Here is a 21,391-nt window from a genome sequence, read left to right as displayed (position 1 = left end):
GCTTGCAAAGGACTGCCCTGTGGCAGTTACTTTGTCTTGCCAGTGGCTGACAAACCTGTCACCACTGGCCTTGAGTTCCTTCTGGGGACTTCTCTTTGCCACAACCATGTCCCAGACAGACATTCTCTAGGTTCTTTCTCCCATGGAAGAATGGAAGCTCCTCAAAGCCAAAGAAGGACAAGGGATTAACCTGGAGCTTCCGAAAAAATGGGAAGTGTTCTTTGTACCTTACAAAGACATTCTTTGTATCCATCTATTGTGACAGCCTCTTTATAGACACTGTGTGGAACACCCCATTTCACAGTCCCAGAAACTGAGGCCAGAGAAGGCAAATGACTTGTCTATGAACAAACAGCTGGAGAGAGCGGAGCTAAGATTTGAACACCAGTCTGGGACATTTCCACTGTGCCCTCCTGGGGCCTATGTCCTGGTGGGACAGGGACAGGCACACAGGAGACTAGAGCCAGGTTCGGGGGGACTCCAGATGGGCCTATCATATCCCACCTCCATGACAACACTGCCCGTATGTGAGACCAATGTCAGAGACCATCAAGGACCTCAAGGGTGGATCTTCTTTCAGAGCTACATACCAAAGTACTTAGCAAAAACACATTTCTGCAACTTCCTCTTAGGGAATTCAGAAAAAATCACGCCCCCATGCATCTGCACACTTGTCAGCCCTATTTCCTCACGGAGAGAAAGACACTGAGGATGGTGCACCAGTGAAGCAATGTCAGCATAAGGGGACCCGAGCCTTCCAGGGACGAGGAACCACTCTCTAAGTCTGAACTCAGAGAGGTTTTACAAAGAACAGTGTATGTGGGTCAGTGAGGACCACGGACTTACCTAGCACGACAGTGCTTGGAACAGGGCCTGGGTAGAGTGGGGTGGGTGGCCTCCAGCACCACACCATCTTCAGCCCCCGTACACAGGTCAGGTCCCCCGCCCTGGCCCTTGGCCCACAGATAGACAGTGTGCTCCTTCAATGGGGTTTCTCAGGCCACAGGGCTTTGTGAGTCATAAGGACACTGCTGTTGGAGCTGAGAAGTTGAAAAGCACACTGGTTTTGAGTCTATCGGAATTTCAGGTTTCTTACAAGTTGTAGAGATTGGGTGAGGATTCTCGTCTCATTATTTAGTAGTCGAGCACGCTCTCAGACGCCCTGCCCCACACACTTAGGAGACATGTTTTGGTAGAGGGCAGAGACAAGTGACATCAATCTGTCATAGGGGTCTCAGGGCCTAGATAATTATCTCACCTGGACACCAGGACACCTGGACACAAGGAGGGCTGACTGGTTCCAGTTGAAAAGGCTGGGAAGTCTTGGCCAGGCATGTTGCATTTTACAGTAAACCACATAACACCCCAGGCCATCTCCAAACTGTGTCTGAGACAGGTGTGGCAGGTGGGGTGTCCCTTTAACCAGAAGTGATGACAAAAGAGCAGCTATGCGCTCCTTCATATTTGTGTGCTGGCCTATCTTATTATGTCACTTGACCCTCCCCAGATCCTATGAGGTCAGTGTTACGTCCCCATTTTGCAGATGGAGGGCCTGAGGTTCAGAGACAGTTAGTAACTTCTCAAGATCACACAGCTGGGAGGGGCCAAGCAGGAGCCCAGGCAGAGCCACGGAAACAATTTCTATAGTAGAGTACGAATGTCAACCAAGCTTCAGGGTCTCTAGGAGCAGCTTGTTTACGATGGAACACTTGGAAAGCAGCTCCTGATGCTGTGTATGGGGGGGGGGGTGAGTCTTGGCCTCCAGCCAGCTCATTAGCTGCTCTCCTGGGACCAGCAGTTTCCGTGTTCCTGCCTTCCAGGGCCTAGTCCAGGTCTTGAAACTTAAGTTCTGTGTTCTATCTTACATGGTTGGATGCAGCTGAAGGTCAGGACTCGAACCTATGTCTTTCCACTTCCAGCTTTGTGGTCTATCTTCCCACTGCCCTTCCCATTTCTCCCAAACCATGTGGCCTTTAAATAAGGTCTGTCACCCTGAGCCTACATTTCTTCAGTGACAGGAAGAAAACCGACATCCTCAGTACCCTTCAGGGACACTATGATGCCACTTTCGGTCCCCAGGTAGGCAAGACGGAGCTTAAATTCTGCGCTAGACAATGAAGGAATGAGAAGTGTTTGCTTCCCCCATCCATCCCTGGCCCAGCATTTCTCTTGTGCCTGCTACATGCCAGCAAAGTTCCAAGTCGGGAAAACAAAAGCCCAGGTAGACAAGGTGGCTCCCTTCAACCACTCATCTTTAAGAGGGAGCCCATGGAGAGGTATAGAGTGCACAAGACAGCAGGACACCCCATGCTGGTCTGCTCTCAGGTGGATTGCCAGAAACTCTGGTCTCTTGATAGAAGCTTGGAGGTTGCCGGTGCACTGTGCAGGTCAGCTGAACCAGGCCTAGCAGCCATGACTCAGGGTATTAGTGTTCCCCATCACAGGAAAGGCAGAGCTGGAGGAGAGACTAAAGAGGCTCCCAGGGGTATCCCTCAGCTCAACTATCCAAGAGCAGTTCTAGGAAAATAGCTTTTGTGTGCCTCAGTTTCCTTGCCTTGTAAAGGGAAGTTTTGCAACCCACGTCCGGGAGAGTTTGACTGTGAACGAAGCAGAGAGCAGGAATTCAGGTACCCTGCCCCATACAGCATGCTCCCTACCACCAGGAATCTCCTGGGGCTCATCAGGACAGCTGGCATAGTGGGAACATTTGGGGTATAGCTGCAAGAGCAAAGGTAACCTCCCTCAGCCTGCAGGTGCCACCACCCACATCCCTCCCAGGTGCTTTCATTCCACCCAAGTCTCCCCAGCTCCAGCTGCCCAGATGACATTTATGGTCCATAAACTTCTGTGCAAAGTGGCTCCCAGGGTCCCCTTCAAATCAGAGCCGATTTTATGTATGTGTAACCAGGTCTGTAAATGGGCTGAAGCATTTTAAACTGTTGTAAAAACCAGGCATTAAATGTCCATTTGCCCCGTTACATGCACTTTAATAACCTTGAAAGAGTGGTACCTGGCAGCCTCTACCCCCAGATAATGCCCTCTTCCAGGGCAGGGGTGGTATCTTACCAAGGGCCTTGGCTCCTTACTACACCCAGGATCTGGTACCCCCCACCCCAAGGACCTGCTGGGCTGAATGACATCCTGGTGTTTCTGGGTCTGCAGGAATTCTACATCACCCAGAAAGGAACTTGCTTTTTCTCCAGCATTCCCTTTCTGAAACGTAGCATTCCATGCTGTAGAGTTGCTGGCAACCTGGGACCCCAGCAGGACCTTTTCCTCCTCGGACGGGAAAGGAAACGAATGGCTGAACTAACTGCAAAGCCACTTGCTTAATTTTCTAAGGTCTGTTGGGATGGAAAAGACCACTCAATATCTGCTCTTAAAGAAATTCCACAATTATAATTATAAAATGAGAAAATTCTAAATTTCTAAAGAACGATTATAACTCAGCTTTTGGTTAGAGTTTTTGTGTAAATACTGGGACTTGGGAGTAGGTTTCATATTGAATATCTCTCCAAGAAGTTTCCCTAGTACATATCGTTACATTTTGCTATAGCTTGTAGGTTGATGTCCCCCAAAGGCCTGTAATTTATATGTCTGGTCCCCAGCATGACGCTATTGGGTGGAGGTGGAACCTTTAGAAAGGGGGACCCATTGTAGGATCCTTAGGCATTGGAGCTGTGCCTCTTCTCTTTGCTGTAAGTGGCTTTGTCAGCCACTCGTCCCCATCATGATGCCCTTCCCACAGGCTCCAATCCAGGGACGTCGTGGTCTGCAGCCTCCAAAACAGTGAGCCACAGCAAACCTTTCTAAGTTAACCATCTTAGTTGTTACAACCACAGAAAGCTAACACATATAAATGAAATGCTGTTCAGTATCTCAATATTAATGTGCTGACTGAAGATTTTTTAAAATGCTTTTGTGTACTGTGTGGATGATCTCTCTCTCAGTGTGTGTGTGTGTGTGTGTGGGTGTGCACATACATGCCACAGTACACATTTAGAGGTCAGAGGACAACCTCAGGTATCTGTCATGACCTTATTTAAAGCAGGGTCTCTTGTTTACTGTTGCATTTTCCAGGCTGGCTGGTCTACAACCTTTCAGGATTTTCCTGTCTCCATCCTCCATCTCACCATAGGCATGCTGGGATTGCCTACACTCCCACTACCATGTCTGGCTTTACCTGGGTTCTGGGGATCCAAACTCTGGCACCTGCACAGCAAGCACTTTACCCACCGAACCGTGTCCCCAGACCTGAAGATGGTTCTTTTCATGACTTCATTCAGACTATGACAAACCCCAGTCTCTGCTTTAGAATGCATCCCTGACACTACATAGTGAATTCCAGGTCAGCCAGGGCTAGAGTGAGACCCTACTTTGAAAAACCACAACAAGAAAAAAAGCAAAAAAGAAAAATAAAGTATGAAGTCCTGGAGGGAAGAGGCATCTGGGGACTGAGTGGCAGGGTATGTCATGGTCAGTGTCCGTGTGAGACAGGAAGTCCACAGTAGATTCTATAACAGCACGTTCACTATCCAATCAAACGCATGTAAATCCAGGTGGCCTGTCCTCACGGTTCCGGAGCAGCCTGACTCCCTGGTTCTTTGTGGAGCATGTACAACCTGCTTAAGCTCTCTTCACATGCTACTTTATTTAAGCCTCCTCATATTCTTAAAGGTAGACAGATGATATAGACAGACAGACAGACAGTGTGTGTGTGTGTGTGTGTGTGTGTGTGTGTGTGTGTGTGTACGTGCCATGACACACAGGTTGAGGTCAGAGGACAACTTCCAGTGTTGATTCTTGCCTTCCACTGTGTTCGAGGTTGAGTGTCTTGTTCACTGCTATGTTCCCCAAGCTAGTTAGCTCAAGAGCCTCTGGGACATTCTCCTGCTCAAGCTGATAGCATTGAGCCTATATGGGTAGAAAACAGATTTCCCTCTAGTAATCATCCCAGCACCACAGGAGTCTTCCATCTCCCCATAGGCGCACTGGGATTACAGATGAACAATGCTGTGTCTGGCTTTATATGGGTGCTGGGGGACCCAACTCAAACACTCATTCTTTTCTTATTTATTTATTTATTTGACGGAGAGAGAGAGAATGGGCATGCCAGGGCCTTCAGCCACTGCAAACGAACTCCAGATGCGTGTGCCCCCTTATGCATCTGGCTAATGTGGGTCCTAGGGAATTGAACCTAGGTCCTTTGGCTTGGCAGGCAAACACCTTAACAGCTAAGCCATCCCTCCAGCCCTCAAGCACTCATTCTTGAATAGTAAGCACTTTACTGAGCCATCTGTCCAATCCCATTTGATACAATTTTTGGTTTTTTTTTTAAGGTAGGTTCTCATTATAGCCCAGGCTGACCTGGAATTCGCTATGTAGTCTCAGGCTTGCCTCAAATTCATAGCGTTCCTCCCACCTCTGCCTCCTGAGTATCTTTACTTTACAAATAAGGAAATTGAAGCAAAGGTGTCAACTAATTGCCCAAGGTCCACTCAGCTATTGGTGCTGAAACCTATTGCCAGGAACTGGCCATTCCAGTTTCTTCAGACCAAAGACCTATATGAGGCTCTCTCAGCCTGTGCCAGTTATGGGGCGAGCAATGTTTCTACAATTTTGTAAGAGCACTAAAACACGTCTGAGAGACCAGGCCCTGCAAACCCTGGTTAATCACCAGGCTGGGGATTCTCAAAGGATGACAGATCAGTCCCCTGTGGCCCTCCTCTCTAGAGCCTAAGGCCCTGGTGGGGCCACTCGCTGATGACAAGGCAGGAGACCAGGGGCTGCAAGTGTCTTTCTAGGAATCACTGTCTAAGATATGCACAAAGCTAACAGCATTGAGCCTATATGGGTAGAAAACAGAGTTCCCTCTGGTAATCTTCCCAGCACCACAGGGAGAGGATTCTGGAACCATTTTAATGATGACAGTAGTTTCATATTTGAGTGTCTCAGGAGGTGGGTGTATGGGCCCTAAATTCACAAGAGACTTCCTTCCACAGGTCACATCCTAACAGAGTTAGCTAAAAGGACACAGAGACCCCTAAGTAGCCAGGAGCCTATCCAGAGGACAGTGGTGGCTCTGGAGCCCTAGCCTCTGGCTTTGTCCTCTGCCCTTGGATGACAAATGTGTCCTTGAATTGAATCCCTCGCTGGCCAGATCTGAAGCCAAGGACAAGTAAGCCTGTGTGTTCTGTGATTCTGGACTTCATATAAGAGAATCATACTAGGAGCACATAGATGGACCAATGGGACAAGATAGGAAGCTCTCAGATAAGTGGTTAATTGATTTTCAGTAAGAAGCTGAGGACCACTAAGTGGAGCAAGAGCTCTTTCCTGCCATGCTGCTGGGGGAAACAGAATGAAGTCGTACATTATTCCCTAGGTAAAGATAAACCAAAGACCTGGACCCAAGAGCCCAAACTGTACTGCTGCTAGAAGAAATGTGGGGAGGGCACCATCAATAAGGCCTTGGAAGAGACACAAAAACAAAGAGGAAACTGGTAAACCAGACTTCATCAAAATTAAAAACTTCTGTATGTCAAAAGACACCTTTTGTACAGTATTGTGAATTCTGGACATGTTTGCAAAAGAATTGTTCAAGATTTTTATAAATGTTTATGAATCTTTTAATGCCTAAAGACCCATTAAAACTTAAAAAAGAAAGGGCAGCATTCAGAGGAAATGACAGGCCACAGGATAAGAGAATATAGACTTACAAATGCTGTATCTGATGAGAGATTATTATCTGAAATCCATAAATAATTCCTAAGGCCTAAGATTTCAGCAAAGAATTTCTAAGGCTTGGGAGCCCTTGCCTGGCATGCATGATGGTCTGGGTTCAATTTCTGGCGCCACAAATAACAATCGCTTCTTCAACACAGCAGTAAAAACCCAAAGAGATTGAAAAATGGACAAAGGTTTTAAATAGACTTTTCTTCTGAAAAGTGACACAAGTGACAAATAATATGTACATACAGCCAGACACCAAAAGAAAAATACTTTGGGGGCTGGAGAGGTTGCTTAGTGATTACAGAACTTGCTTGCAAAGCCAAAGGACCCAGGTTTGATTCCCCAGGACCCACATTAGCAATATGCACAAGGTGGCACATATGTCTAGAGTTTGTTTGCAGCAGCTGAAGGCCCTGGCATGCCCATTCTTTTTCTCTATCTGCCTCTCTCTCTTAAATAAATAACTTAAATTTTAATTTTTTTAAAAAAGAAAAATACTATGGGATTCCACTTCAGGTAGAAAAAGTGGGGGAATTTATAAAAACAAAGACAGAGTAGAAGTCACTAGGGACTGGGAGAGAGGATGTGAGCATTTGTATAATGGGTACAGTTTCTGCTTAGGGTGAGACGTTCTGGAAATAGAGGTGACGATTTTACATTTTGCATGTACTTAATGCCACTGAATTGTGAGGTATATGTGTGTGTGTGTGTGTGTGAGTGTGTGTGTGTATGACAGACGGACAGATAGAGGACAGACAGATGACAGACGAGGTCTCACATTATAGTGCAGGCTGGCCTTGAACTCACAGCAATTCTATTCAGCTTCCTATGTGCTAGGGTTACAGGTATTAGCCACATCTGTCCTTACAGTACATACATTTTGCTACCACAAAAAGTTCACCTCTACCTAACATTTTTTTTTTTTTTTGGTTATTTACGTAGTTGCAAACAGGGGGGGGGGGGAGAGGGAGGGAGGGAGAGAGAGAGAGAGAGGGAATGGGCATGCCAGTGCCTCTTGCTGCTGCAAATGACCTCTAGATGCATGTGCCACTTCGTGCATCTGGCTTACGTAGGTACTGGGGGATGGAATCTGGGTCATTATGCTTTTCAGGCAAGTGCCTTACCTGCTAAGCCATTTCTCCAGCCCCTAAAATGGTTCTTGAAGTTATTTTAAAAGGTCCTAGCAAGTATCACTGAAAGCATTTAGCTGGGGTCTCACCTTCACTGACCGCCCAGAAGCCTTCGGAGCCCTCGGCCCTGACCCTCTGCAGAAAAGGAACAGCTCTCACAAGTGGCCCTGATGCTCCCCAAGCTCCATCTTCTCCCACATCACACCTACACTACATGCACTTGCACCTCGCCCCTGCCTGACCCAAAGCCTTGGTCTGTGCACTTTCCTGAATCCAAGGGCCCACGTCCAGTTCCTTCACAGAGGACGGGCACCCAGTCAGCCTCTGAAGTCCACTTCAAATGTTCTCAGGAAGCCCCAGACCACTGGCACATCTCTGGAGATTCCCAATCACATGGTCGTTCTGGTGAGGCGGTTGGCTCTACCAGCTGGAACCAGTTCACTCATGGCCAAGCCCCGGGCCTGTCTGACAGCCCACTGGATCTGTGTTCCCAGGGCACTATCCACAGCCTCCCTTGGGTCCAGTTCCCACTCCTTGAGGGGGGAAGGAGCCCTGCTTTGTCTCTCTCTACTCTATTCCCATAGTGCCTAGCTTCTTGGAATAGTGGCTACCATCCCTTGGGGGCTGACACACCCCGCAAGTTAGGGTTCCATGATTAGTAGGCATCTCTGCTCACCCCCTCACAGCCTGTGTGTGTGTCGTAGGGCTTTTTGCACTGAGAAGGCCAGAGTCTCTGTCAGGGTCCTGGCAATGCTCAGTGCCTTTTTGTTGTTGCTGCTGCTGCTGTTTGTTTTGGTTTTTTTCAAGGTAAGGGTTCGCTCTAGCCCAGGCTGAACTGAAACTCACTATGTAGTCTCAGGCTAGCCTCAAACTCGTGGCAATCCTCCTCCCTCTGCCTCCCAAGTGCTGGGATTAAAGGCATCGCCACCACACCCAGCTCAGTGCCCACTTTTGATATGTGTTCCTAACCTTTCCACCTATCTGAGACTTAGGCTTGACGTGTCAAACAGGGACACAATTTCTACTGTAGTCATGCAGCAAGACTCAGGGGGTCCCTGATGTTAAGAGCCCACAGGCTGCAAATGCTGGGGTCAAGAGAAGTAGCAGAAATGGTGAGTGAGAGAGAGAGAGAGAGAGAGAGAGAGAGAGAGCGCCCAGGTCCTAGCAGGTGATACAATTAGGAACGCAGGCCTATGGCAGGCCAGGAGGCCATAGCCTCATCCTGGCTGGAAGAGGGCTGAGTCCCTTATGGGGAACTTCTCAAAACCCTAGGGAGGAGGCGGAGTAGATAGGGTTCCAAGGGAGTGCCCCTGGTAGCTCTCAGAAGGTGCTTCTGCCAGGTACCAGAATGAGGCTGCAGGCAGGAAGGAACTAAGACTTGGCACAAGCAAAGCCGAGGACAGGACATGAGGGGGAGAGTGTCCACCTGATGTGAGGCAACCCACCCAGCATGGCAGCTAGATACCAGGTCTGTGGTCCTGGAGGAGGTCTAGTGGGGATGACGGGCAACTCCTCCAGCTGCCAGGCGCAAGGCCTCCCAGCTCTCACACCCACAGCATTCTCAGAAGGAAGGAATAAAAGAACTACGTGCCAGGCTGTCACTCCACCTCCTTGGAGGGGGGGATAGGAACTCACAATGCTCCTAGAATGTTCTTATTTATATCATCAATTCACTCATCAACAAACATCTATTGAACACCTACTGTGTATCCCAGACCCTGCTCCTGGCTTTGGGAAATCATCTGAAATAGCACAGAGACCTTGGTGCAGCCTCTGGTCTCCTTGAGAAAAGAGTTGCTTCCTTCCCCACTTCTTGGCCCCCAGATGGTTCTCAGCTTCCCCCACCCTGACATGCACTGTAGGCAGTCATCTACCATATGCCAATCGTGAGCCCTCTGTGCTGTGCCTGCTACCCCATTCTCACCCAGCACAGGTGCCTGAGATCAAAACCAGGTCTAGAACTCCACCCTGTTGGGTGTGAAAGCATCTCACACTGCACCCCAAGTCATGGGAAGGCCATGTTGGAAAGATTATACTCACCTTTCTTCTCCATATGATCAGAGTAGTGTTAGGGTAATGTCAAATCTAATTGCCATCATTCTAAAAAAGGACATGAGCCGGGCGTGGTGGCACACACCTTTAATCCCAGCACTTGGGGGGGCAGAGGTAGGTGGATCGCAGTGAGTTGGAGGCCACCCTGAGACTACACAGTGAATTCCAGGTCAGCCTAAGCTAGAACGAAACTCACCTCGAACCCCCCCCTCCCACCGCCAAATAAAAAAGGATACGGGGCTGGAGAGATTGCTCAATGGTTAAGGTGTTTGCCTGCAAAGCCTAACCACCCTGGTTCAATTCCCCAGTACCACGTAAAGCCAGATGCACAAAGTGGCACATACATCTGGAATTTGTTTGCAGTGACTAAAGGTCCTGGTGCGCCCATTCTGTCTGTCTCTTTTTTCTATCTCTCTCTGCTTTTTTTTTTTTTTTTTTAAGCAGCTGATGGAAGGAAAGTATTTATTTGGCTTACAGTCCCAAGGGGAAGCCTCATGATATAGCAGGAAAAAGACCTGCCATTAGCAGAGGCTGGCCATCACTTCTGCCACAGCAGGTGGAAAACAGCAGCAGGAGAGTGAGCCACCCAACGCTGGCAAGCTTGGGTCTAATAAACCTCAAGGCCCACCCCCCTTCCCGGGACACACCTCATCCAGCAAGGCTCCACCTCCCAAGTTGCCATCCACTGGGGACCAGGCATTTGGAACACGTGAGTTTATGGGGCACATCTGATTCAAACTAACACACCCAGCCTACACAAGATCCTCATCTTCTAGCAGTCTCAGATCTCATCTGTGAAATGGAGAAAGTGACAGGAACATGACAGGACAAAGAAGAATCTCCTGGTGTTGTGAAGGGGATGAAATGAAATAAAATACAGGAAACATCCTGGTACACAAGGGGCTGCTCAGAAAAGCTGCGCTGGCACATGATACAGCACCTGCAGAGGTTTGACCTTGCCATCTCTAACCTCCCGCTCTTCCTACTGTCACCCTGTCCTGCAAAGGGGAAACTGAGGCAAAGCTTGCCAAACTCTTATCTTCTGGCAAGTTGGGCTAACCTCCTCCCTCTCTGGGCACAATGAAGCAGGCAGAAATATGGAACCTGCAATCTTGAGTTTCCTCCGTGCGAGGCCTTGAATGTCCCTTAGAGCCTGAGAAACCATCAGATCTCAGGCAGGCATGAGGACCTGGTGCCTCGTTGTCTTTGCTCTCTCTACAGCCAGCCTGAGCCTCGCCTCCAAGGAGTTGAAGTCACCCCAGCTCAGAGCTGGGGTGCAAACTGGATGTGAACATACCATGTACTTGGATAGCAGAGCCAAAGCCAGGACAGGAACAGCCCGGATCTGGTGGAGGGGGGATGCTCTTGTATCCTAGGCAAACCCAAAGTTTCCACTCCTACTGTAAGCCTAAGATTAGGAGGCTGGGACAATAGCTCTCAGGCGTTCCGTGCTTGCCCAGCATGTGCAGGACTCTGAGTCTGATTCTCAATAATGCAAAAGAAAATTCATGATCATAATAAGCAAATAATAAACAGATCCAGTGAGAGCTCATCAGAACCTTTCCATGTGTAATACTCTATACCCTCCCTCCAAGGGGCAAGTGAGGGGTGGAGCAGAGGAGTCAGGGATGCAGGAGGTACCTGGAGTCACAAACCTCCCCCCAGCTCCTACCTTCCTCCTCCTCTCTTTCCTCTTAGGCAGCACAGATCCAAGCAGCCCATATTCAACAAAGGACACTGAGTGACAGTATAGAGTAAGTGGATGTTGTACTAAAGATCATGACTATTTCCACAGAAAACCCAAAATGTGCTTGATCTGCAGGAAAAGGACGTGGGGAAGAAGAGAAGCGTTGATATAGGTCTTACAACTCCGGGACTCCCCTCCCCCCCCCCCCCCCCCCCCGCCCACACCTGCTTACTGAGGAGGCCTCCATACCTGAACCTTTTTATTCATTCAACTTTCCCTTTTGTACTCTGGGCAGCCAGCCTGGTGGAGGCTTCCCCAACCTAGTGCTGGTGCCAGAGCAGGGGAACTGGAGGCTGCTTGTTCGTCTCTGTCTCTGGAGCTCTAGATCGAGGCAGTGTCCAGCACTTCTCAGAATCCACCCCCACCAGGCTCAGCATTGTGACCCGGCAGCTTGGTGAGCCATGAGCATATAGAATCAGGCATCTTAGGCCCATCTGTAAGACAGAGCAGGCCAGCAGAGGACTGCCTTTTCTTCCAACATAGGGTAGGATCCTGCTGTGCCACCATGAACCACTGTGTCAGGGGATAACAGGACTCCTGGATGTCACCAAGGACCCCAGCACTGGGTGGACAGTCATCTGAGAGCAGAGGAGGCAGAATGGCCTCTAGTCACCCCTGCAGAATGGTCTCTATGCTCTTAGGCAAAAAAGCATTAAAGACTCAGGGTGCTGGGCGGAGAGAGGAGTCCTGTCTGGGGAAAGAATAGGTCCCTACAAACCCACTATAACTTCCCAGTGCGCTCCTTTCTGAAGAGATGGAGAAGGCACTGTCTCTTCAGTGGCTGCCCTGTTTGATGCACAAAAGAGTCAGGATTCACTGTACAGGAGGCTAAGGGGGATGGGTGACCCAACCAGATTTTCCCTGCCTCTTGCTGTCTCCCCAGCCAGCACTGAAGGAGACTGTGGAAGTGGCTCTGCCCTCCCAGTGACCCGGCTTTGTGGGCTCTATTCTCCTTGAGTCTCAGTTTGCTCACAGGGTATCTGCAATGTGCCTCAGGATAGGACCAGGCTGGCTTCTCTTCTATACTGTACTGTACTCCAGGTGGGCTGGATGGACTCTTATCTGGTACATCAGGGCTTGCCAGAGAAGGCCACTGAAAGAATGGCTGCCATTCTGTGAGTCAGTCTCAGGAGAGGTGCAACTAGCTGCGGAAAAGCTGAGGGCTGGACTTGTGGCAACAGGCATTTAAGTCCCTGTCTCCCAAGGGCACAGCTCTACAGAGGTGAGTTTGATTCCCAACAGTGCTTTGCGCACAGGCCTGGGGCGTCCTTCAGAGCCACGCACACAGGCATACACATACGTGCAACAAAAGCGGGTCCCCTATTGGAATAAAACTTTCACAGGAGTGCAGGCAAACTAATACACACGAGGTGAACCCAGCGAAGAAGGTGGGCAGGGCTCATGCTGGCCCATTATCACACATGAACCCACTACACTCCCACCACCGAACGACTGGGACACTCTCACAGAGCACCTAACCTCGCTGGAGGTAGCCCACCAAACGAAACACCAATTCTCCATTCACCCTTACAACCACGGGAACATTGGTTAAGTTCAACTGTATACGCCCAAAAGGGCACAGACTCTAGCAGCAGGCAGGCATTAACTTGTTCACCTAGGGGTTCCTACCCATGGTAGGTGCTCAGTAGATGACTGGACAGGGGAGATGCACTTAAACTTTGGATCAGAGCCAGCCAAGGAGAAACCTGAAATCCCCGCCGGCTTGCTTGGGCCTGGTTCAAGTGAGCATAAAAACACAGTGGCCGACACCTCCTCATATTTACACCCCAGTATCCAATCCACCACCCACATCAATCCTGCCCCACTAGGATCCTTCAGTCCACCTGTGTCCCAGGACTGTGGCCCACTTGGAACTTCTTCCAGAGAGGCTCTTTCCCCCATCTTACCTAGCTTTCTCCCAGACAGCCATGTGGGAGCGGACACTGAAGGGCCCGGATTACCACCAGCACAGTCTCTAGAAGACTTTAGCACGCTATACACACTCCTCACTCTCAGGGCTCAATTTTGGAGCCAGAAGCAGAGAATTCTCCAAGGCCATGAAGAAAATTCAGGGATCCTAACTGTGCGCCCAGCCCAAGTGAGTGCCAAGCCCCAGGTTAATTTGTATGGAGTCTTCCTCCGCCCCTGGAACTTCGAGGTCACAGTCCTGGGAGCTCAGGGTCTCTGGTCCTGTTCACTAGCAAGTGCATGAGACCCCAGTTTTCCACCAGAATCTTCTCTAAGGAGCCAATGAGTGCATGGGCTTCCTCAGTGTGCCACATGCATCACTGTACCTGCCTGGGGCTTGCTATCTCGCTGTCCCAAGTCTAAGGAAAGGTAGGCACTTTGACAGGCAGTGTTGCCTCATATTCCTAGTGACTCCTCTTCTCTAAGTGAGCACCCCATATGTGACCCTGTCAGCTGCCTCTGCACCTGGCATCACTATCCTGCCTCCCAGCCATTGGCTCCTCGGAGCTTGACTCCAACAGGCTCAACTCTGTTTCTCCCCCTTTTTCCATGTGGACAGTGGGGCTGGAGTATGCAGGAGAATGCGGGGTCCAGTGGCGCCTCCCTGGTGCCTGCACAGCTGCATTTTTACTAGCCTCTCTCGGCTTCCCAGTGGCTCCACAGTTGCAGACCCCAGGCTGCTCTAGACCTATAGTCTTGATAGGAGATGGGGGTGTCATTCGTTCACACTGTAAAAGAGAAAGCTGGGATCTCAGCAAAGAAGCCAGGCTTAGGAGGGCTCTTGCTCACTTGTCTAGTGGAGCAGGCTTGTGGTGTTCCAGTAAGGGGCTCCTCTGCCTTCGCCAAAGGGAGTCATCGCATAACCAGAGTACAGACACTAAGGTTTTCCCAATCCGATGTCCTCCTTTCATCCCCAGTGATAGGGACACAAAGACGTGAATCAAGTCTGTTGGACCCTCGTGGCAGCAGTGGCCACGCGGGTTCCCACAGGCAACATTTGGACTCAGGACAGCTCTCTCACCTCTCCTATGCAAATGCTGCCTGCGTTAAGTTTGGTTTCCTCAACCCAGGATGCTGAAACCTCAGGGGATTCGATTTTTCTTGATCCCAGAACTTCCTCTTCTTCCTCAAGCACTCACTCCCTTACCCACCCAACTCGCCGATCCTGGGGCTCAAAGACCCGGCACCCCATCTCATACGGCACCAGCAACTATCCCTTCCTCTTCATTGTTGCAGGCTGTAGTCAGAAGACCAGCCCAGATCCAGGTCAAAAGGATCAGCCCCTAGCCTCCTCTCCCTCTCCAAAGCTGCAGAAACCAACCACTTCCCATTTCATCGGGCCACACAAACCAAGCAGCAAGGCTACGGAAGAAACTGGGGAAGAAACCGGTCCAGGCGGGAAATCCAGGTACTCCCCAGAAACGTGTGCCCAGCAGCTCTCCAAAACAAAACTCTTTGGGGACACTGGCTGGCGCGATTTTATGTAGAATGCTTTCTTTTGTCCAGCGGCAGGAACCCGCAGGGGCAGCTTAACTGCAGGCTTGGGCTACGAACGCTTTGAGGTGACCCAGGGGCCAGGGGAGGTTCTTGGCCAAGCCGGCTTTATCTTCCCATTAAGGATCAGTGCAACCCCCCGCCCCCAGTAGGAGGTCACCCTATCCAAGACACTGCCGTGAGAAACAAGACCGGGCCCCCAGCACTCGGAAAGCTTTCCCGAAATTGTTTGTCAATAACGTACGAAAAAATGGTTTTTGTTTCCTCAAAATTTTCATGCACGGACTCAGCATGTATACGGCTATATCTCGATCCATGAGCACATTTCTAACAGCTTCCCAGACTTGTACTTTACTATGTCTAAATTATAATATAGAAAATGTTGTGCAAGTCCATTGATTCAAACTAATACTACATTTTTACTCCAAGTGAAGAATGTGTGTTTAAGCCCAGATTGTTCAAGCACGCTGGTGGCTTGAAAATTAACAAAGTAAAAAATTAAAGCATCTTGTTTCCCACCCCCCCTCCCCTAAAAGCGGCCTGAGAGCGCTGTCTTCACTCGACTTCAGCTCCCAGCCTCCGTTTGTATTTAATTCTCCCGCATTTATCCGAGGGTCTTACTGCTGAGGCTCATGCCGCAATTTCTCCTGGACTTTTTTGAGGTAGAGAAAGATATCTATTTTTGCTGTTTTTTTTTTTCCGAAGTAGGGGCTCACTCTAGCTTAAACTGACCCGAAAGGCCCTCTGTAGCCCCAGGCTGGGCCTCGAACTCACTGCCATCCACATTCCCCAGCCTCCAGAGCGCTGGGATTAAAGGCGGGCGCCACCGCACCCGGCTTCCGATTCTTTCCACTAAACTCAAATAAGACTTCGTCGGAGTTGACATATTTTGTAATGTGTGGATGTGCCCGTCTCAGAGAGCAGTAAATACCTCTAGCATTTAAACATCGCTTCTAATTCGAAAAATCAGAGCTCTGAGCCCACGGGCTCTGGCTTGGCCTGGGGGTCCCCAGTCCTGGGCGCTGAGCGCGCACTCTCTCTGTTCAACGAAAACCTGCGTGCAGGAATCGAAAGCGAAAGAGGAGGTTGTCGGGGCGATGTCCCAAGGGGCCCCCGAGTCCTAGGGCGCCCGCACCTCCGGCCTGGCGGTAGCCAGCGCACGCTAGAATTTGGGGACAAGGCGCAGGAGCCTGCAGCCTGAGGCTGTTAGCACCGTAATGTCGGGTCCCCAACCTGGGTCCTGCCGGGAGTTGAGGCTGGAATTCGGGAGGCCTAAGATCCTTCAGGAGATCTAGATAGCAGAAGGCAAAGACTGGGTGGGGCCCATTCTCATAAAACTGTAAATGCCCCTGCATACCGGCGACACCGCGGAGTCACCTTGAACCTGGCCCTTTTTGAAATGAGAAACAGAGGGCCTGCTTGGGTTGGGGAAGCTTGCATTCACTAAGACTTCTCCTTTTAGGCAATTCTCTGGAGGCCACAAGAGACTTTCTGGCCCTGAGGTCTCTGGGCTCTGCCTAAGCGCATCCCTCAGGCCTGACCCTCCTCAGGGACCTTTTACATTGGTCCCCAAGCAGAGGTGTCCCGAGCCTCCTCACCATTCAGAACTGCTCTGGGGCCAGGAGAGTTGCCAGGACGAATCTGCCTCACTAGGGGTTCAGATCACCAAAGGCCAGGTTTACTCTAAGCCAGTCCTGCCCTGGGTCTTTCCCCAGGTTCCTGCAAACATCCCAGGCTTTCCCCCATAAATTTATCTTCCTTTGAGTCCACAGTCTCCTCATAGTGCTAGAAGAAAGTTGACAGAGTGCCTCACTTCCCCTGCTTGCTGGCAGGTTAGAAAACCAACTCCACAAACCTTCTTTGGAGCCTCCTTATTAAACATCAGATAGCGGCTTCACCACACCGCGCCTCTGTTTTTTCCAACTTGGACCCAGTGTGCCTAATACTTTCCTATCTGGATCAGAAGTCTCCTTCAGGATGGCAGGCCTTGGCTGCCCAGATTAGGGACTGGACTATCATTTGCCCTTAGTTGTCTGTGCTTTTGGTCAGAGCGATACCTGAATCTCAGGCATCAGTGTCCTCCTGAGTTCCCGGGCAGCCATTCCTCCCAACTTGCCATTTATGACTTTGCCCAGGAGCCAGGGGGCTTTCACTGCCTTCAGGATTGAGCACTCCAAACATCAGAGGAGGAAGTGTACGGGAAGGAGGATGAGGGGAGGGGAGGGCATTTATGACCTGGTATCAATGCAGAAATGGGAGTTTAGTGGAATTACTGGCTCTCAGGCCATGCTATGGGTGAGGGGCAGTCTCGGGTCAAGTGGCTGGTCTTTTTCTCACTCTGATGGCTACTGCACATAGTGGCAGGGCCAGCGTGGCCGGAAGGCAGAAGGGAGAGGCACGCAACTGTATCCCCTTGCCTTCTGAACCAGCCTCCTCCTAGGCCTCAATGATAAAGTTCCTTACAATGTAAAAATGAAGTCAAGTGTGAAGTGAACCCGTGAAACACCGACTGACTGTATATAGTGTACTTCCACGGGTCAACTGTGACCGCTCTCAACTGGTAGTGCCACATGACAGGGCCTGAACTACTGGGGCTGGGCACCATAGGAGCACTGCATGGAGCTGTGATTGAGGAGTAAGTGCCCGGTCTCATGCCAGCTGGAGGTGGAAACAAAAGGTGGAGGAAGTGGAGAAAATCCACCAGGTCCTTCTGAATTTGCTGTGGGCCCTGCCCTACGGGTTCAGGAATATAGGGCTTGTGAAAGTCCAGGTGTATGTGACCACATTGGCTCCATAAAGGAGAGGTGTGGGTGTAGAAGGCAAGCATCAACAAATGCATGTGTGTCCGCATTCACCTAGAAGTTTGAACTTGAAGATCATAAACCGTATACACTGCGTGGGAAGTATTCCTTAGGCTATTCTATTCACTAAAGCTTTCACTACGTACAACCTTGGTCCCCAGGCTTAGTTAGTGCCTCTATATCTTGGTCTTGGATCAATGCAGTTGAATTCACAGCTGGAACCTAGAAGTCAAGAATCAGCTTATCTGGGCCTGAAGGAGAAGGCCTGGAGGGACAAGTGTGTAACCTGGGGCTCTAGGCTGGAAGAAGGCACCTTCTCCCTTTCGAGGGTTTGGGGGAATCTTCAATTCCATTTCTGTGGAGGAAGAGAAAGTCTGGGGGCTTGAAAATGCTATTTCCCACCACTTTGAGCGGCTTTCTCATCCAAGATGGTTGGTCATCGTGCGCCTGGAACTCAGGCCTGTGTCCTTTGGCCCCGTTCAAGGGGGCTTGGAGGTCATTTAGTCCAGCTGTGGGCCCAGATCAGGACGTAGACCCTTCTTTCTTCCAGGGGCCTGAAGTCCCAGGATGTCCTGCTTACTCTCGGGGATCCGTCCTGAACCTTTGTTTGGGGGACCGATTGCCTGGGAAGAAGCGCCTGAGAATTCAGAGCGGCCGCGGTCCCCTCCGCAAGCCTCGCTACGTGGCCAAGACTCCGGTTTTCTCAAGTCCCGGGTTCCAGGGCCCGCGCGTGGGTACCGCACACTCCCGGGTTCGGCACTGCGGAACGCGCTCGGGTCTCCGGGCCGCGCTCCGCACCTGCGACGCTCTTACCTGCGGCGGCGCCGCTCAAGAGCCTCCAAAGCGCGGGTGCCGGGGAAGCGAGGCCCGGGCGCCCGCTGCGGGTCCCGGCAAGTCACTCGCCTGGGACCGAGGCGGAGCATCCGCTCCCCAACTCGGCCGCGCGAGCGGGCAGCGCAAAGCGAGAGGTTTGGGGCAAACGGCGATAAAAACCAGGAACAAAGTTCCTCCAGGGTGCATCAGCCTAAGCCCGAGCGCCCGGCGACCCTAGCCGGGGATGATCGACCCTGTCTGAACAGCCGGTCCTCGTTCGGTCCATCCGGAGTCACCCACTCCTCGCCCCAGCCTGCCCAGCCCGCCAGCTCCCGCCCCTCTCCAGCCGAGCAAGCGGCTTCCACCGGCCCCGAAGCGGCCGACCCGAGGCAGACCTCGGGGTCCCTGGGCCACCTCCGCCGAGCCCCCCGCACGCTGCACTCACCGTAGCAGGGGACCTGCAAGGCCGCGCTGTGGCCGCCGCTGCCCTCCGGGAGCTTGAGGCTGCCGTCCGGGGGCGTCTTGCAGGCGCCTCGCTGCAAGTAGAGATGCGGCTGCGGCGCGGGCGGCGGCGGCTGGGGCGGCTGCGGGGTCGGCGGCGGCGGCGGCGGCTGGAACTTGTTAAAGGAGCCCCGCGCCCCGGCGCCGCTCTCCAGGGGTGCCGCCAGGTCCTGCTGCCCGGCGCCGCCGCCGCCGTAACGGGCCCGGCTCTTGGCCTCTCCAAATCCCTGTCCTTTGGCGGCGGCCGACAGGAAAGTGGTTCCGAACTTGTCACCTCCGGGGAAGCCCCGGAAAGGCGACGAACTTTCTCGACTCTGCGAAACCGGGCTGTAGTAAGCGTCCATGGCAGCGGCCGGCGACTCGCAGTAAGACACGCAAGTCTCGGAGTTCATGCCTGGCCCGAGCGGGCGACGAGCGGGGGCGCCGGCCAGGGCGCGAGGACGCCACCGCGCGCCGGGGCCCGGGGCTCAGAGAGGCGACGGGGCGGCGGCGGGGCTCTGCGCGCCCGCCCGCCCGCCCGGCCTGCTCGCTCGCGGCGGTCCCCCTCCCTCCACACCTCTCTCGCCCGGTATTCCTCCTTTTTCGTTCCTCTCTCCCTCTCTTCTTTCTTCCTCTCTCTTCTCTCTCTCTCTTCCTCCCTCTCCTCTTTTCTCCCCCTCTCTCTCCTCCTTCTCCCTCCTCTCTTTTCTCCTCCTCCCTCTCCTCTTTTTTCCTCTCTCCTTTCTCTTCTCTCTCTCCTCTCTCCCTCTCTCTCCTCTCTCCCCCTTTCTCCTCTCTCTCTTTCTCTAGGCCCCCCCACCCCCCAACAGCTGGCCCAAGGAAAGAACCAAGCTGTAAAAAGATTCAGATGTTTCGGAAAGTTGACCAGATCTCCCAAACCCTCTTAAGGTTTTGAGTCAAGGAAGAAAAAGAGTGATTTTTTTTTTCTCTCCCTGACTTGCTCCTTCCTGCTCCCCTCCTTCCTCTCAGCTCTCCCTCCACCCGCCCTGCCCCCCTTTCCTCTCCGGGAGATCCGCTCTCTAGCTAGTGGCGATTCCACCCCCGAGGCGCCCCAGGGCTTTTTGGATTCTAAGCCGGGGTGGAGCCGAGCGGGGACCCGCCGGGTCCGGACGCTGGACTGCTAATGGACGCGCGGTCCCAGCTTTGGCCTGGGGTAGCGGAAATGCAAATTTTATTGACAGGTTAAAACAAATTTCCTAACAGGTTTTGACATTCCCAGTCCGGTGGCCCGTGGGCGGGCAAGCGAATCCTTCGGACGTTTTAGGACGACCTTGACCGCCCAGCCCAGCCCTAAGGAGCGGGTATCTTTTTCCTAGGTTTCGATCCCACTTCCCCGTGCCAGGTTCCTCCAGGAAATTCACACACAAGTGGTAGTGGTCCTCTGCCCGCTTGGTTGGGCATCTTAATTATTTCTCTGTCCCGCAAAGGCGCCGGGCGGGAGTGGAGCAGGTTCTGTGTTCTCTTAGCCACGGAAGGGACTCGACTGCCTGGCTTTCAATCCCTTGCCTTCCCATTCCCAGGCCCAGCCGCGGAGACCTCTTTTCTGGGCCCAGGGACTAGCCCCCACCCCCAGGCCAGAATAAAGAGTCCAGAGACCCACTGGCCTCGCAGGAGAGTCACCGTTCCACCTGTCCAGGTGACAGTGAGAAAGTTTAGCCTCACTGCCTGCCACTGGCAAAAAAGAAAAGAGAGAAAGAAAGAAAGAGAGTGCAACGCGAAGGGGGAGGGGGTACTGATTTTGTTGTTTCTAAGACCACCGGAGTCTCAACTAGGAAGCTTTGGAACTCAGGAGCCTGCCTCTGCTCTCTGAGGGCTGGGATTACAGGCTTGCAGAATCACACTCACGGCTTGGATTTGTGTGGACTCCTGCACCTACGTTTAGCAAGGGGAATTTTCACCGCCTGTCAAATCCCCTTCCTTATGACTAAGCATTAATTAACTGCACTCTTACAACAGCCGCAAGCGGCAGAAAGATTGGAGTCTAATTTTCAACGAGCAAACCAAGGCTCAGAGAGGTGCAGATTCCTGGCAGAAATCACAGTGAGAATAGCAGAGCCCCTTTTGAAACTCATGCAGATGCTAGTCCATTCGTGGACTTGGGAAGTCCAACAATGGAGGTCCAAGAAGATTAGGGCTGCTGAGAGGAGGCCTTA

At 51.7% G+C, this 21,391-nt stretch overlaps 1 protein-coding gene across 1 annotated transcript in view; it reads right to left on the bottom strand.

Annotated features, from left to right (window-relative positions):
* Alx4 (ALX homeobox 4) overlaps window positions 1-19,630 on the bottom strand; it is a 42,412-nt gene extending 22,782 nt beyond the window's left edge. The window contains exon 1 of the mRNA XM_004657177.2: window positions 19,183-19,630. Within this exon, the coding sequence (XP_004657234.2) occupies window positions 19,183-19,630 (448 nt within the window). The remainder of the gene's footprint in view (window positions 1-19,182) is intronic.
* Window positions 19,631-21,391: the final 1,761 nt, after the last annotated feature.

The sequence above is a fragment of the Jaculus jaculus genome, chromosome 1, assembly GCF_020740685.1.
Source record: "Jaculus jaculus isolate mJacJac1 chromosome 1, mJacJac1.mat.Y.cur, whole genome shotgun sequence".
NCBI lineage: Eukaryota > Metazoa > Chordata > Mammalia > Rodentia > Dipodidae > Jaculus > Jaculus jaculus.
The sequence above is the reverse complement of the archived record's forward strand: the minus strand, read 5'-3'. Positions and strand labels throughout refer to the sequence as shown.